The sequence below is a fragment of the Alnus glutinosa genome, chromosome 3 (genome assembly GCF_958979055.1).
Source record: "Alnus glutinosa chromosome 3, dhAlnGlut1.1, whole genome shotgun sequence".
Lineage (NCBI taxonomy): Eukaryota > Viridiplantae > Streptophyta > Magnoliopsida > Fagales > Betulaceae > Alnus > Alnus glutinosa.
Genome location: NC_084888.1, coordinates 33982459 through 34001343, shown reverse-complemented (window position 1 = coordinate 34001343; position 18885 = coordinate 33982459). Strand labels below are relative to the sequence as shown.

General features: G+C 35.1%; 2 protein-coding genes across 2 annotated transcripts; both read left to right on the top strand.

Annotated features, from left to right (window-relative positions):
* The first annotated feature begins 8565 nt into the window (after positions 1-8565).
* Positions 8566-10064, top strand: LOC133864673 (uncharacterized). The gene is made up of 2 exons (XM_062301074.1): positions 8566-9253; positions 9704-10064. The coding sequence occupies exons 1-2, from the start codon at positions 8630-8632 to the stop codon at positions 9800-9802; spliced, it is 723 nt and encodes a 240-aa protein (XP_062157058.1). The 5' UTR covers positions 8566-8629; the 3' UTR covers positions 9803-10064.
* Positions 10065-15474: 5410 nt separating this feature from the next.
* Positions 15475-16355, top strand: LOC133863397 (uncharacterized). Its single transcript, XM_062299338.1, has 2 exons — positions 15475-16136; positions 16326-16355. Exons 1-2 carry the CDS (start codon positions 15519-15521, stop codon positions 16353-16355), a joined length of 648 nt encoding a protein of 215 aa, XP_062155322.1. The 5' UTR covers positions 15475-15518.
* Positions 16356-18885: the final 2530 nt, after the last annotated feature.

Sequence of the window (18885 nt, the reverse complement as noted above, 5' to 3'; positions counted from 1 at the left end):
TCTGATTGGAAATCAGTGAAGGACATTTCACAGCTTCGGTTAGCTAAGGAAAAGGCAGCAATAAACGAGTGATAGATAGGATTCAAACCACTTATGATGAAGGAAATAAGATCATCATCGTCAACAGGTTTTCCCATTGCTGCAAGTTGATCAACCCACGTTTTTGCTTGGTTCAGGTACTCCGTGCATGTTTTGCTGCCTTATTGGAGCGCTTGGAGTTGACGCTTTAGGTGGGAGATGCGGGATCGTGACTGATCTGCATATCGTCCGGCTAGATATGCCCATACGGATCTAGATGTATTTAGACCATACATTGAAGACAAAATGGTAGGTGACAGAGAACAGAGGATCCAACTCAAAACAAGCTGGTCCTTTTTCTGCCATACCGCATAAGCTGGGTTGACACCATTCGGATCAGAAGAATCATTTAGGGACTTTGGAGGACAAGGCTCAGAACCATCCACAATCCCCAGAACTTCATGAGTCCTGAGGATGGGCATAAACTGTGCTACCCAAGCTAAATAGTTCGGTCCATCAAGTTTGATACCAACAACTTGTGGAGCACTGGGCAGTGTGGAAGTGATCAAAGGTGCATCAACTGATGCGCTAGAGGATGATATTTTAGAGGAAGAACCAGAATCAGCCATTTGAAGAGCGTTAGCTGTATTGAGCTTTGATACCATGAAAATCTGATATGGGAATTGTTTTGGTTGACTTGACCAAAACACTGTATGCATTCATATTTATAATCGTGTACAACCAATACAGAGAAGGAAAAATAACAATATACAAGGAAGGAAAATATTCTATTCTAACAGATACAATCAAGTAGGTAAACATATATACATAAGGAAAGTTTGCAGAGATTATAGTAGACTTCCGTTGAGTGAGGACCAAGTATGGAGAGAATTATGCATGATCAGAGACAGTCGGAAATCAGGAAATAATAAACATTGTGTAAGGAAACTAAGGATCCAATCTTCATTTACTCCTGTAGCTTGTGTGTCTTCTTGTGTATCTGCTGTAGGCGTAGGACAGAGGGAGGATTTTGTATGATCTGCATGATTTGGGAGGGCTGTATCTTCTAGAAGCTTGACACTTATGATATCATTTATATTTGTTTTTCAACTTCAGCCAAACTCTTTTGTAAACTATCTTGGATTACTGTTGGTCATGTAAAGTGACAGACTGATCAAATATAAATAGAACAACCCTATCCATTGCTATGGAACATTTTATAAAACTCTTTGGGAAAAGTATACATAACCCCCTCAAACCACCGAAAAAGACTCTGGTACTTCATTTGTCAAGACTCGTATATCTACAACTACACATAATTTAAAGAGTTTATATTATTTCAGTGTTCACCAAAAGAAAAAACAACTGGCACAAAAAGAAGCATTTGATGGTTGTAAAGCACAGAAAGAAAGGGATGACTGCAATACCTCATCGATGCCAAAATCGACCACCTTCTCCTCAATAGCCCCTATGTCCCTGACATTGAACTTGCTAAGTAAAGTGATAGCAAAGATAGCAAACATGGGCTTCACTTCAAGATCATCCATCACCATGTAAGTAATCAACCCTTTCACGTAACCCCCCTCACTAGAGGAGGATGCCTTGATATTTGTAAAGACCAAGAAATTAAATATGAAATTTAGTGATTTATAAATTATGTTTATTAAATAGATGGGATTAATAATAGATTTTAAGTGATTATATTTATATAATTGAAAAATAAAGGGTTTAAGGTAAGGGGAAAAATGTAGTTAGATTTAATGTGAGGGTTAAATACCAATTAACAAATAAAAGAATTAAAGTTGAGGGGCATTCCAGTAATTTTTCCCCTCTTTTTCTCCCTTATCCCCTACGTCACCTGATCCCTCTATCCACCTTTCATTTTCTTTCTTCCCCTTCTCCCTTAAGTTCATGCACAGCCCCCCCCCCCCCCCCCCCCTTTCCTCTTTTCTTTCCTTCTTTTCTTTTCTTCTTTTCTCGTCTATTCTTCTTCCTTCTTCTTTGTTCTACTCACCCTAACACAGAGAGAGAGAGAGACGAGAGAGTGAGATCGAGAGATTGAGAGGGAGATCGGAGAGAAAGTTGAGAGCAGAGAGTGAGATCGAGACAGAGAGATGAAACCGAGAGAGCAGGGAGATTGAGATTGAGATCGGGAGAGTTGAGGGAGATGGAGCCCGATCCTCCGGTGGGTGACGCCGCCGAGACCAGAGAAGGCCGGCAACGCGATCTCCAGTGAACCCGTGAACCAGAGATGACCCGGGAGAGGGAACCTGTAACCTGAAACCCGTGCAATCCGTGACCCGAGACCTGTGAAACCCGACCCTTTAGGTGTGGTTTTCTGGCGGGTTCTCCGACGAACCAGAGCCGATTTTTGGTGAGACATCTTTTCCTTTTCTTTGATTTTTACTTGAACCTTCCCTTGATCTATTGTTAAAACCGATTGGGGGTTTTGAGTTTATGGGTTATTATCGATAGATTTTATCTTGGAAACTGGGATTGAACTTGGTGTTTTGTGGGTATTTTAGTTGCTGTTGTCGACTAAATCGGGTAGCCCGATCCTTTGATTTTAGTTGTGGCTTTGGTATGGAATTTCTAGGATTTTGTGGGTCTTGGCCAAATCCGTGGGTGTTGAAGCTTGGATTTATTTCCCCGGTTATGGTTGATGATTTTCAGAATTTGGGTTAAGTTTTGGGAAGAAATTAGGTGGATTGCTATGGCTTTTGTTAAATCTGAATCTAGGGTTTTGTTTGTGAATTTTGGGGCTTTTGTTATGATGATGGGCTGATTAGTGTAATTTTGATGGATTGGTTTGGGAGTTTTAAATTGAGTGGTAACGTTGGGTTATGGTTACTTGATAGAGAATGAGTATAATGTTTATGGATGTGAATTGAGGCTTTAATGGATGTATTTTGTTGTTGACCGAATGAGTTGTTGATGTTGGAGTTGGTCTCTTTGATTTTTGGTTATGTTGCCTATGGATGATATGGGTTAATATTTGAGAGCTTTGGGTTTGATGGATGGCCATAGATGTTGAAGGTTTGGTCGTAGGAGAATCTTGGATTATTGTTGGAATATAGATTGTAATAATTATGATTAATGTTGTATGAATTTTAAGGGATTGTTTTGATAAGTTAACCGATTACGAATAGTGTTTATTTTAGAACTTAATTTGAATGGTAGCTATGATTGATGGTTAGATTTCTTGTTATGCTTGTATGAGTATATTGATTCATGAATTGGTGTAAGGCTTGAGGTTGGTATATTTGGATTCTTTTGGTTAAAGGGGGCAGTCAATGGGCTGGTTTTGATGTTAGGAGTTCATGTTTGTGCTTTAAACTTCCTTTAGTAAACGGATATGTTATAAAAAAGATTATAACCTAATCTAATATGAGTTGTTAGGTTAATGTGTTAAGTAAGATTAGGGTCCCATAACCTAAGTTACTTGGATGGCTAGGAACTAATAAAGATAGAAGTATTAAATGTATTAGTAATTGTATTTAAAGGATAAGAAATGAATTAAGACATAAGCATAGAGTCTAAGGTTAATATCATAGGGGATAACTATTATGATGTTAATTACTTAAATAACCCTAAGTTTGTAAATATAAGCTAGTAAGCCTATAGAAACACAGAATTACACTATGGATCCATTATGTGACTATTTAGTAGATAACTCCCCTATCCCTGTACCCAAAGTATTTGAGTGCATCATCGGTTAGGTTTAAGAGTTGTATATGTATATGTATATATACATATGCATGCATACATGTTAAATATATATTGTTAACTTAGTAAATAAGCAACAAACCATTAATGGATTCACAATGGTAATGTGATGTAATAATAATATGTAGGCAAATAAAATAGTAAATGCATCTCCTAATTAATAAGCAAGATATAATAAGAACCTATAACCAATGATTAGCCTAATAACAGTTTACGATACTTAGCTAGCTTTAGAAGCGAGTGATGTGACGTGTGAGTACGCGAGTAGTCTATGTGTCATAGAGTATAGAGTTCAATAGCATAGTCTAATGTTACCAATGTTTGCAGGATCGTGTCTTAGTTGGAGACTTCAACGGGTTCTCCAATGTAGAGTTCGAGTCGTGAGTCCAATGCAGCCAAGGTGGGTATTCCACTCACTGAGAAAATATATATTTTTATATGTATTGGATTGATAAAAAAAATATATATTGTTTATGAAACTGAACCGACCATATGATGAAATGTATGTTTTGAGATGATTTGATTAGTTTCGATTATGTTCAAACTATATCAATGATGTTTAAGAATGGATGCATGAGTGAAAGGTGTTAATGGATTTAAAGTGTTTGAGTATGTTCTGTGGTTGGGATTTAAATTATGCAAAATTGTTTGAGAACATGTCATATTGAAACTGTTTATGTTTTATGAAACTATGTTTTGAATTTGAGAACATGTCATGTTGAAACTGTTTAGATTTTATAAAGAAAATATGTTTTGAATGATTTCAAAGTGTTGGATAAAAATTTTGGATTTGTTTAGTTTTAAGAGGACGTGATTTAGCAACTGCATGATTTTAGCGTGATATAGTAGTGAAATATATAGTAGTCAAGCACAAAACATTGAGCATGTAGTATAGAGCATACATACCAGCAGTATCAGTATATCAGCAGCATAACAGTATCAGCAGCATATCAGTATTAGCAGCATATCAGTATCAGCAGCATAACAGTATCAACAGCATATCAGTATCAGCAGCATTATTAGCCCTAGTTCATGCATAGCATATATAGCATTGTTTTATGAGTGATGTTTTTATGCTATGAGTAGTTTTACTAGACGAATTGATATGCATAAGAGTCTTCATGAAAAAGATCTTATGTATATTTCTATCGGATGGTTGCAAGTGTTAAGATCATACGTTGAACTTGAAAGTACATGGATACATGATTGCCCAGGTGCGAGTAATGGCATGTCTATGAGTAAGAAGGTTGACTGCTCTTGTTCTTCAGGAAATACGTGTTAGCATGATTGAGTTTAACTCTAGTGCTCTCATGATCTATTGGCGTCAAGGCACGAAGTTGAAACACGATTAGAGATGGTGTTGCGAGTGTTTTGTTGACGGATGTTATCCTAGTAGGGAAGAGTAAGATGCCATGTTTTTTGCTTAAGACCTATATGTATACGTGATATCTGTGATGGAGTGATCGTGTGCACATATGTTTGAGCGACCGTTGAAAAGTATTATTATAGACGGGTCTATATGTAGAAACTTCCAAAGAGGGATGTCTAGAACTTCTACATGTTTTCACAGCTATATAGTATGTTTTAAATGTTTTCTGAATAGTCGGTATTTGCTACATTAGCTATTGGTAAATTGTGGCTAATATAGTGCTCGCGTGACTAAAAATAAAAGAAAGGTTGGTTCTTTGTGAAAACTCAGTTAGTCTTATACCACTGAGGTCTTAGTGTATTTCATGCTAAGGCGGTGAACTCATCATTTCACCTATGCGGATGTGGATACCACCACAACCGTGTAGATGATGTTTCTTTGGCTGCAGGTACTTCGGTATAGTTGATGGGTTAGTAGCAGTGTGCTTGGGATATTATGACTGAAGCTTGCCGCGACGGTTGTAATTGTCGGACCACGGGTTGTCCACTATTTTATAGGTCTGGTATGGCTTGTGACGCTTGTGTCACTTATTCTTTGTTAAGCCATTATTGTTATGTAATCATTGTGTTAATAAGACTCAAACTGATAGATATTAAATGGCTCTTTATTGTAATTAATTTGTGATAGATGTATAAGTGGTAATTTTCGCTATTCAGGTTTATATTTTCCGCTGCATAGTTAAATAGATGTTACTCTGATTATCAAGTGCATGTTATGAGACATGTGCCACATGTTGGCTTTGCGACATATCGTCGTGCCACTGTGAAGACTCGTTTTACGTTTTGTATAAAAAAAAAAAAAAAAACGGGTCGTCACAATATTCCTTGGTGGATGCTCTACGTATCTTAGCTCGTAGTTGATTGTATTCTTGCACGACGGACAAATTGCTCTCCGGTCATTAGCCACCGCCGCGCCCGAACAGAACATATTGCTGCCACACTTATAAAATTTCCCGGCTGTTATGGCTGCATATGACTGCTTAACACCTGGCAAGAAGGCAGGGGCTTTAGCACCAGAAATGGCTACTTTTGGGTGTAGCAGAAAGTTTATGTCTTGGTCTGGCCGAATGTAAATATCATCACTCAGATTATCTACGCTGTCGTACAGGCTATGCAAGCAGCTTGCCATCTTTTCCTCTTGTAAGAGCATAGTGACAGTTCCAACGGGCAGAGTTAAAATGCTAAAGAGGAAATCAACAAATTTACTGTCTGCTCCAGCGAAGAGCACTCAATGGCTCTTTTTGTCTATCAAAAGCTTCAGGCTTACCTTCGTTGCTGTCATGTTAAGTATTTCACTAATTATAAATCTTCGAAGGGATTGTTAGAACGACCAGCAGAAGTGTCCTAAAAAGAATTTTTGTAAAACCTAAAGTAAACCATTGGTCGGTGTTCTACTCCGTCTCATCTTCTTCTTCGTGTTTTTTTTTTTTTTTTTTTCCTTTTGATTCACGAAATGCTTTTTATGGGTCCTAAATTTTCTTTTGGTTTCTTGGCAACCAAGCTATGTATTGGGCTATTGTCTTTTGTTTTAATCTTTCTGATGAAGGGAGATTCGAGTTCAGACGATACTAAGCTGTCAGATTGTACGTTGATGGTGCTGAATTACTTGGAGTGGGCACATTAGCGCAAGATTGGCAAGAAATCGTGATCTAGCCTAATTTGGACAATTTCCGAATGCGCGACAATATTTTGGCCATAACTTTGGCTACGAGTGTCCGATTCCCACATATGACCTCAATTTGGAAAGCTCCCTTCGGCATGCACATTCGGTGTGCTTCGTTTCGAGCCTAAAATCTACTGTTTTCCCTTCAAAAAACCTAATTTTAGATAATAAAAAATTTTCCATTTATTGTAACTTTTCATTTATTGTTTAAGAGGTGATTCTGAGTCCAATTTGGGCCAGATTTTTGGCAGCCTACTTATTTTATTTTGAATTTCGTTTTCTTAGGGTTATTAGGATTTTGCTATTTTTGGTAAAACCCTACTAAAGGTCGAATTTTCAACTGTATTAGCCCGGATTGTGGGCGTTTTCCGGCACTACTGATTATTGATATTTTCATTGAAATTCAGAGATTGTCTCTATGTTTTGGAATAATTTTCTTTGTTTTCTTCCTTGCAAACTGCCTATTGAATAGCCTGCAGAATAGTCACTATTCTGTCCGGCTTTACTTTCCCAGTGTGGAGAAAATTTATGATTGGATTTTGGATATGTTCTGTTTTGTAAAAGTTTCTTAATGGCCGGGTTTCAGCTATTAGAAATCTTAGAAGTTGGGAGATTGGAAATGGCCATAATTTTTTTAGAGGAATACTAGACATTTAAACGTATTTTTACAGAATTTGGTTTCAACTTGATATGTCACAATTCTAAGAGATCTATCATTTTGGAAATTATGCCACAATCTCATAGGATTGTGACATATCAAGTTGGAATCAAATTCTAAAAAAAAGTGTTTAAATGTCTTGCATTTCTCAATTTTTGAGCATTTGCTTCGTGCTTTCGGCCTTGATGTTGTTTTGTCTCTTATATTAGCAAGCCTGGGCAAAAAGTGAGAAAAGAGCTCAACGAAATTTTCGGAAAAGAAAGGCATATATGCTTGCTTGAAGAGCAACTTCCGTATATATACCTTTTACCTTTTACTTTTTACTTTTTATATATAATTTAATTATTTAAGTTTATCATCTTCTTTCAAACTCGTAATTAATTTGATTGCAATCAAAAATATATGATAACAATTAAAGTCATTATTTTGTTTTAAAAAAACTACATTCAAGTAATTTCTAAAGAAAATTCATCAAACCGAATCTTACCTTCATTATGCACCTCTTCAAAATTATAATATGCACAATTTCATACGTATTGTCCATGGTGAGAATCAAATCACATAGTCATGATCATATTTCATGTATTTTGGGAAGAAAATTATGTACTCTGCACTGCGCTTTAAGATATACACCATTTTCATTGATTTGTGGCCAAAATTGGAAAGGGATTTTCCATTGAGAAAATCAGCAGTCCCTTGCAGCAAAATGTTGATTTGACTGTTCTAAGTCCTCGAATCGTGAATGCATTCTGCAAATGCAAAGGGTAGCGGGCAAAAGAAGTCCGATCCCTTAATTACAAGAGTGAATTTTCCGTATGTACAGAAATTTCTATTTCAGGAAATTCTTTTAATTCAGTGTCTATAAAGTGTTACGTGCTTCTTAATATGTGAAAAATATATATATTTTTTAATATTATTCTCCCGTACTATTTCTAATAGCATTCGAAAAAAAAAAGAAAGTGTTTTCATATTAATTTCAAAATACACGTGATATTTACATAGTCGAATTTCAAAGAATTCTTACAACTTTATAGGAAATTTGTATCTCCGTATGGCCTGAAGAGTACTATAAAAAGGGTAACATTAGTAGAGGGCACTAACTGGACTGGATCCTCTTTAGCATTGTCATACCTAAAATGGCAGCAACCAAGGTAAGCTTGAAGCTTTCGATAGACAAAAAGAGCCAGCGTGTGCTCTTTGCTGAAGCAGACAAGAAATTTGTTGATTTCCTCTTTAGCATTTCCACTCTGACGGTCGGAACTGTCACTAAGCTCTTACAGAAGCAAAACATGTTAGGCTGCTTGTATAGCTTGTACGAGAGCATAGAGAATCTGAGAGAAATATTTTACATTCAGCCGGACCAAGACAAACAGTTTCTGCTAAATCCAAAAGTAGCCATTTCTGGTGCTGAAATCCCTCTCCTCTTGCCAAGCGTTGTGCAGTCAAATTCATCCAGGAAAATTTATAGGTGTAAAAGCAACCACGGCTACGTGTCTCTTGACAAGAGATCAATTTGTCCTGAGTGCAAGAGTTCAATGACCATGGAGGTAAGTTACGTAGACCCACCAAGCGATATCAAGGCATCGACCTCCTCTATTAATGAGGGAGGTTACGTGAAAGAGTTGATTACTTACATCGTAATGGATGATCTGGACGTGAAGCCCATGTCCACCATCTCTGCTATCACTTTACTTGGCAAATTTGATGTCAGGGACGTAGGGGCTGTTGTGGAGAAGGAGGTCGATTTCGGCATGGATGAGGTATAGCAGTCATCCCTTTCTTTTTGTTCATTAAAACCTCATATCATATTCTCCATTTACTTCCAGTTAACGAATGCCTCTTTTGCTGTCAGTTATTTTTTCTTTTTGGTTCACATTGAACAATAAACTACTCGTTTTGTTAAGGGTACGTAGTTGTGGTTTTACAAGTATGGAAACATGAAATACTGGTCTTTTTTGGAAGCAGTTCGTGGGAATGTAATAGCATATATCACCTAATACATGGGTATGCATAGGATATTGCTCATTCATTTGGAGCTCAAGTTTTTTTTTACTTTTCTCTTGTATATGTTTGTACTTTCTGTAGTAGGTGTTTGAAGAAAATGTTTGTTCAAAACCAAAAAATGAAGAGGCAAATAGTGGGATATGGCAGCGTCAGTGTGATTATTACAAATGATAACTATTTTTTTCCTTTATCTGGTTTGTTGTTAGGCTGTGAGATTGCTCCTGGCTTCTTTCAAATCGAAGACTGTTCTAACTGATGTCTTCCTTCGGAAGGATGGGAACCATACTGTCAATGACTGTACGTAAGTGAATGGAGGCACTGTTGCTTGTTATTGGTCTACTATTTCTAATTTTCTACTACCAACAACAACATGCTCTGTTATCAAAGGTTTGGATTAGTTCAGCGCGCAAATCATCAAGGATTACGTTTCTGATGGCAATGAATTAATTGTTATCAAGTGTCTTTTATCTCCTGATCTTTTAGTTGTTTTATTAATTTGTTGTTCAAGTCCAACTCTGTTTTAAAGTTCAACTCTGTCAGAGTTCAATTAAAGTGCAACGTTGTTTTATGTTATCTAATAAATTGTTAGCCTTATAATTAATAATGATTAATAATTAATTAGGAGTTATATTTTTCTGAACTATTGCTTGAGTAAGATACTCTTTTCTTTCTTTGTGAGACGCCTTAACTCTTTGCGTACCAATTCTTCCTATGACGCGTCCATTCAAATACACTTGTGGCGAGCAAAGACCCCTCCAGATGCTATGAAGTTGAAGGACTACCCGGAAATCTGATTTTGTTTTTATTTATCTTTTATTATTATTATTATTATCAAAAATCTGTTTTCAATAAACACAAAAATAAAAAAAGGTGTCCAGAATTTCATTCTAATTGATCCCTTGAGAATATGCGGTCCCTCTGTCACGTATGTATAAGATAATCTGAAAAGATATAGCTCAAAAATATAAATTAGACCGCAACCAACACCTAGAATGAGCGTTGAATAGGTGTATGCCAATATAATACGGACTTTAAAATTTAACAACCACACAAACATTTACCAAATATATAAAAAAATAAAAAATAACACAAGGAATTTGGTGACGAAGTGAAAATTCTTTGAACGGGGTAGCCAAATCAAAAATTAATTCACTTTTAAGTTGACACTCTCTTGTATATATAAGACAAGTAACCCACTTAACTTCTACTGCAATAGTCCCTTTATAACCTCTTACCAATTCTTCTGTTTTATTTCCTTCATCAGAACTCTGATAAGCTTCAAAAGTTGACGAATACTTTGCATGGTTTACAACGAACAAACTCTAAAAGAGATAAAGCATGATAGCTCTAAAAACTAAAATTCTCTTTTAGTACATAGAATTCTAGGCTTAGAAATACTTAAAAAATTGTGCCTAAGAAGTCTCTTAAATACACTTCAGAAACCTAGTCACAGTCAAATTTGGAAAACAATTTTCTTCCGAAAAATAAGGCGGTGTACGAGATTATAGACAAGCGATTATGTGACTCTTCTAAAGACATGCTCATATGTACGCTCTGCAGACGAGACAATCTATGGCCTTGAAAGTTAGCTCATTTGGATGAGTTGCGGACGAGATTGCAGACGAGGCAATCTGTCATTCATCAAAACACTTAATTCAAAAGCACAGTTACACCAAGCAAATTCCAGAGGCACAAAGTACAAACAAAATAATTTTGATCATCGACTTAAGCTAATAAAATTAAAACTAAGGAAGTTCCAGAACACTTTTTCAGTACTAGAGAAGATAATAGAACTTCTACTCTAGTTTACTTCCGCTTAGACTTCTTCTTCTACTTGATCATGTGGGACTATTCCTTGGCTACCCATATTAACTAGGACTTTAGCTACTGCATTATGGTCCTCTTCTACTTCAGTATCTTGGCTTCTCATTAATTCCTTGACCGCTTGGGCTTATGTCTATCGTCTATATGGAACTCCAATATCACAAGCTATGTATTAGGGTTTTCTAATCCTATTGTGTTATAGTCTATACAATAGGATCTTGTCAATTGTTTTAATATTTCTCAAAATGGAAAAAAAAAAATTAAATAAATAAGATTGGATTTTGGATATGTCCTGTTTCGTGAAAGTTTCTTAATGGGTACGTCTCAACTATATGCTAGAATTCTTAGAATTGATGTTGGGCATGTCAAAAAAAAAAAATCTTAGAAGTTGGGAGATATGGCCAAAATTTTTGAGCACTTGCATAATTGCATTGTGTTTTCAACATTGATGTTGTTTTGTCTATTATGTTATCAAGCTTGCGAATAGTGAGAAAAGAGCTCAATATATTTTGGGTTGGTTTTTGTTTTTTAATTGAAAAAGTGTTTTGATGTAATCTAAAGGTGAAAATTATTGTTAAAGTATTGATTAAATGATTAAATTTACCTCTTCCTAACAACTTAAACTTTTAGGATAAGTAATGATTTAACATGATATCGGATTAGAGATCTTGAGTTCGAACCCTATCTCCTTCATTTACCTTTCATTTCAATTAAATATTCTATGTGTTGGGCCTCACTTCTTAAAAATGGAGTTTGAGCCAACACTCAAGCTTAAGCTTTTAGGATAAATGGTGATTTAACAATTATTTTTGTGTTTTAAAGAATGTTTTAGTTTTGAGAACATAAAATAAAATAGGGAAAACTTCACTTATCATCACTGATCTTTCATCATTTTTGCAATCATACCCTTAAACTTTAGAAAGTGTTAATTTAATATATATTTTTTTTCGATTATTTCTTTTCTTGTTTTTAGGTAAAAGAGAAAAAAAAAATTAAGGATTTAAGCGTTGGTCAAGATTTAACGAAATTTGCAAAAAATACCCGTGCCTGAATTCTTAAAAAAAAAAATTATATATTTCTTTTTTTAAAAAAAAAAAAAAAGAATATAAGTATTTTGAGAATTTTGATAGGATTTAATGAAAAATTCTAATGGATTTGTGAAATTGAAAAAATTTAAATATGAATACACTAAGTTGAAATTATTTAAAATTTAAAAGTATAATTATAAAAAAAAATAAAAAAATAAAAAAATAAAAAATGAATAAGCGAGAATTTTCCAATAAAATATAGAAGAAACTATTTTAACAAACAGAAGAACATTTCACATTTGAACAAGTTTTGGGAGAGAGAAATTGCTTTCCTCAGCTGAATCATAGCTTGAGGTATTCATGACCGACCAAAGTAAAGGCTTGAGAACAGAACTTTATTGGCAACCAACTGCACCAGGTCAAGGTCAAGCTACTTATTAGGCTTGGGCGACTATTGACAAAACAAAGAATTTTCAACTAAGTAAAAAAATAAAATAAAAAATAAAAAAGAAAGAAAGAAAGAAAGGAAGGAAGGAATAAAGAAAGTAAAAGTAAAAGAACGGATAAAAATAGAATAAAAATAAAAGTAAAAGAACGAATATTAGGCTTCGCGGGCCCACAAAAGTTAAAAAGAAAAAGAAAAAAGAGAAGAGCTCTTTACTTTGTTGAATTCATTAATTATCTAACAAATATGATAATTAATGAATTCATTACTTTGTTGAAAGACTACCATTACCATTTAATAATAATAATAATAAAAAAAAAAAAAAAAAAAAAAAAGAGATTGCATTAAAGTGATTACAAAAGAAAATCCATATGAATTTTTTTTCGATCACTATGTGTTAATGTAGTGCCAACTGAAGACGTAACGATTCCAGCTACCAAGAAAAGATGGATGATACCCTGCAAAAAAGACAAGAACACGTTGTGGGTTTTCCCACGGTTCTCCTCCGACGCTCAAATTAGTCTCACACTTATTTTTAGAGAGAGATTTCTTGAGATTAAAAAAGAACCGAGAGAGAGAGAGAGAGAGTTCAAATCCTTTTTTTACCTAGTACTTGGGTCTTGCTATTTATAGGTCATTGTAATTATGGCTAGGTAAGGTTATTCCGGCTTTTAAGGGACATCACTTCTTCTGACATGAGCAGTGTTTATGTATACTCTCAATAGTGACTGACAAGCTGACTTATTACTGGTTAGGTGTGGGCTTTCAGTGAATTCCGAATTTCTTGGGGTTTAGTCACCTAATCACGTCCCTTAGCCTGCCTTATAATCATTGCTTTCTGTCGGTCAATAATGCACTTGACACTCGGGCTGCTTGGATCTTTCTTGGTCGGTCAATGCCCTTGTCGGGAAATGTGGATTTCCTAACACTATGCATGAGTACCTTCAAGTTGAAGGTTATAAATTTATAATATGCAAAATTTCAAGCGGGTAATACATACATATATATATATATATATATATATATATATATATATATATATATATATATATATATATATATATATATATATATATATATATATATATATGGTACGAATCAAATCACATGATCGATGACCATATTTTGTAATGGAAATGTTTCTTTTTGGAATTTTTGTAGATATATATGTGATGGAAGATTAGAAATGGATAGGGAAAGAAATGAAATTGTACTGTAATATTGAAAATAAGGCTGATTCGAGTTCAGCAAGACTCCATCTTAGGGTGATTCGAGCTCATCCTTAGCTCCAAGAAACAGTTCCACATTCTTCATACATTCGATAAAATCAACTACCTTCCTCCCTGGGCTTTTATAAGCCTTACAACTATTAACCAACTAACCAATCTACTAACAGAAACCCATAAAACGTACTAACAGAAGCCCATAAAACGCGTACCACAAGCCCAACAACTGGACTGTGCGTTTCCTACAATTATACAACATGCAGTTACAAGATAAAACGGTGCACTTTGATTGCATCAACCTACACCAAAACGCTGCGCTTTGAGCTGTCCCGCAACACTCCAGATCCTTCTATCAGCCAACCACTCTTATCACTTTACGTCACTTCTGTCCCCTCCAGCTCACACAACCACTCTTATCATGACCTCAATGTCGGTGATTTCAAGCATGGGATCATCATGCGTTTCTTTTCTTTTTCTTTCGTGAGCACTTAGAGCATTCCTAGCAGCTTCCCTTCCCTTCCCCTTCATTTTTCCTAAATGTAGGGAATAAAACTACTTTTTGCTTCCCTATCAAAAAACACCCCACAGCAGCTTCCCTTCATTTTTCCCTATATCATTAAAATATTATTTTGTTACTTTTACTTTAATTAAAAGTAAGAAAAGAAAGAGATAAAGTAAGAGAGAGATTATATTTTTAGAATAAACAATTGATTGGGATGTGAACAGTGCTTCCCAATGCATTGGGAAGCACTGTAGCAATCATAGGGAACATATAAGGGAAGGGAAGCTGCTGTAGGATTGGTTTTTTGACTTTTTTAAAATTTTCCCTAAAATGTAGGGAAGGGAACCCATGTAGGGAAGCTGCTAGTAATGCTCTTAATGGTTGAACAACGTTGAAGAAGGAGAGGAATTAGAGGTTGAAGAAGACTTTTTTTTTTAATTTAATTTTTTCTTTTTTTAGGTTATATTTTTAAAATTTCTTTTTTAGATTTTAATTTTAAATAAAATAACAAAAATATTATTTTAAGTAAAAATGTTGATTTGGCACTAACGGTCTATAATAAATTTGTACGCGTGGTAGACTCAAGGATGAATCTATTACGAATAATCGAAAACTCAGACATTTAATTTTCAAAATTAAAAAGTAAGAGAATTGAATGAATTCAAATTGTGTGTTTACTCAGATATTTCTCATACATCTACCAATTTTTTTTTAATAGTTCAGATTTTATTTTAAACTTTTTCATTCTCATAAAAATAAATAAATAAATAAATCTGGATGGTTAATCCGAAATGTTTATTTGACTGTTTCAAGTCCCGAATTGAAGGTTCATGAATCGTTACTGCAAATGCAAGGGGTAGCAAACGAAGGCACTTCCAATGGTGAATTCCATATACCCTAAGCACTATAAAAAGGGTAACGGTCAAGCCAATAGAGGGCACTTACAGTCTTACTGGACTGAAACCTCTTTAATTAGCATTGACATACATACCTAAAATGGCAGCAACCAAGGTAAGCCTGAAGCTTTTGATCGAGAAAAAGAGCCAACGGGTGCTCTTTGCTGAAGCAGACAAGGAATTTGTTGATTTACTGTTTAGCATTTTCACTCTGCCCGTCGGAACGGTCACTAGGCTCTTAGAAAAGCAAAACATGGCAGGCTGCTTGCATAGCCTGTACAAGAGCATGGAGAATCTGAGTGATAGATACTTTCAGCCAGACCAAGACAAGAACTTTCTGCTAAACCCAAAAGTAGCCATTTCTGGTGCTACAGTCCCTCTACTCTTGCCAAGCGTTGAGCAGCCATATACAGCGAGTAAAATTTATAGGTGTGGCAACTACAACTGTACGTACGTGGCTAATGACCCGAGAGCAATTTGTCCTTCATGCAGGAATCAAATGAACAAAGAGCAAACTTTCGTAGACCCGCCAAGCGATATCAAGGCATCCTCTTCTAGTGAGGGAGGTTACGTGAAAGGGGTGATCACTTACATGGTGATGGATAATCTGGAGGTGAAGCCCATGTCAACCATCTCTTCTATCACTTTACTTACCAAGTTTAATGTCAGGGACCTTGGGGCTGTTGAGGAGAAAGTCGTTGATTTTGGAGTGGATGAGGTATTTCAGTCATTCTTTTCTTTCTATGCTTCATTAATTTACTTCCTGTTATGAGTTATCTAATGCCTCTTTTGCTGACAGTTCCTTCATATTTTTTTGAACATTGAACAATAAACCATTTTCTTAATTGTAGATATGGCTTTACAACTATATATCTAATATTGTTCCTTTTGTGTGATCTGTTTTTAGGTTCTGAGTTTGCTCGAGGCTTCTTTTTAGGACACTTCTTTGACAAGCTTTATCCACTTTTTCTATTTTGTTTTTCAGTTATCCCTGTAATTTATTTGAAAAGTTACTAATAATCAACTTTTTTATATTTTTGAGCTATAATCTTTTCAGATTATCATCTTACACATTTGTGATAGAGGGACTGCATATGCTCAAGAGATTAATTAGAATTAAATTCCGGACATCTTTTTTTCTTCTTTTTTTTTTTTTAAACAATTGTATATATTTTCCAACTTGCAAAACAGACTAGAGAAAAAAAAAATATAAAAGGGGACAGATTTCTAGGTAGTCCTTCAACTTCATTAGGGTCCCGAAGGGTCTCTGTTCGCTAGAAGTGTCTTTAAATACCAAATGGCCCAACAATTTCATAGTTGGGTTGGGCTTAAATTTTTTTACTGTAACTTCTTTCTTGTTACTCTTTAGAGTTTTCCTTCGCCAACATGTTGTATGTTAAGTGGCTTTTTAGAAAAAAAAAAAAAAAAAAAATTAAAGTGATTGACATGAGAAACTACCTATAACATGCTGCGTCACAACCAGTGCGAAATTTGTATAAATAGCAACATTACTCTTCTTTCTGAGGCTGAATTTCCATATGTTCTGGTGGGCTAGAGTCTAGAATAATCACATGGGACATGGCCCTTACTTACAACTTGAGCATCCAATAGTCAAACACTCAGGAAGGATTGGCTATTTCTTAATCCGACTTTCACGACGACCTATTCTATATAGTGACGTAACATGAGTTGGAAAGCCACGAGCATGCATGGCAACTATATGATCGGGTTAGTTTCAATCCAACCAAATTGTACCTGAGTTGTATAGGTCATCCAAACTCGGGATTATCCTCGGCAATAGCAGGTTATAATTAACTTATTAATTTGATAAAGCATTTGCTGCTAACAAACAAATAAAAAGCATATATATATATATATTACCACACCAGATAATGTTTGATTAACATAGAACGTCAAAGAAGGTCTTGAAACAGAACATGATCGAGAAACATATATGGTTGCGACTAAAACACCAAAAATACCACTCTCAAATATACTTTTTTGGATCAAATATCCCAGAGTTCTTGCGCCTTGAAATTAAAAGAGCAATAAGCAGCAACACTGCCTTCATTCAACATCTGCTGGAATTACTAGTAATATGCAGTATGGTTCCGATCCTTTGGCAGGAAGACATCAGTCAGAACAGTCTTCGATTGCAAAGAAGCCACGAGCAATCTCACACCCTAACAACAGAAAGGAACAAAATAGTCATCATGTGTAATATATATCCCAGTATTTCCCATTTTTTATGAGCAAACATTTTATTCAAACACCTACTACAGAAAGTACAAACAGATAGAAGAAAAGAGAAAATGCGCGCAGACCAGAAAAAGGAACTTCAAAATCATCCCGTGACTAAACCTTCATTCTAATAGCCCAATTATAATTCAGGCTAGGAGTCGATTTCAACTTCTTTTAGAAGTGTAGAACTTGTTCTACACAGCATTTTTTCTTTTTCTTTTGCCTGATCCTTTTCTGTTCTCTTAGACATGTTTGCCGCTTCATAATAAACATAGATTATATATGACTGGGCAAAACGAAGAGAAAGATGATACACAAATGTTCCACTAAAATTAGTAAGCTATTGATGAGTAGGTGGGCAGCAAACGTGCATGAAACATGGATGCTGGAGGGCCATGGACTTGGGATGATGGGTTTGCTATTTCCCAATTCCAGTCGTTCCCATATTTAATTTGCTAGAATCAAATTTGCAATTGACCACTTGGAGGAAATCCACCTTCAATTATATATTGCACACAGTTAATGTTTTTAGTGATGATTTGCCATATGTCGTCATTTATATCCTCTTTTGAAGAGGATTTCAACTTATTCTAGGAAAAAAATTATTACCAAATAATTCCTAAAAATAGAGAGGGATTACACTCAAATACAATTATTATGATTATAGAAGAATATCAGGGGGGTCCTATCATATTTCTACTACTGATTTTTTTTTTTTTTTTTTTTTTATTTGTGCTGAAATAACTGAGTTCCAAATGAATGAGCAATACCCTAAGCTTATGTTTTTAGGTGATATCTGCTATTAAATTCCCACAAATTGCTTCCAAAGAAGACCAGTTATTTCAAGTTAATTCCCAAACTTGTAAAACCAGAACTACCCTTAACAAAACGAGTTTATTGTTCAATGTTCACCAAACAGAAATTACAAACCCAAACAGAACCAAATAAACGAAGCATTAATTTGACAATGCTAAAGGAAGTGATAAACTGAGGGAAATTTTTATTCAATAATTTCAAAGTAACCAATTACATCAATATATACTAGTCTGTATAGAAACAGAGAAAGGAAAACTATAATTCTAATTTACAGTCAAATCAGAATTGATACGTGTAATTAATTATAATGAAATTATCTCCTCCAGCTTTCTTTCCTTGTGAGTGCAACGGCTATACTTTTGTATACTTGAAGAGCACGGCAGGCAGTGTGTCAAATGTATCCATGGCGA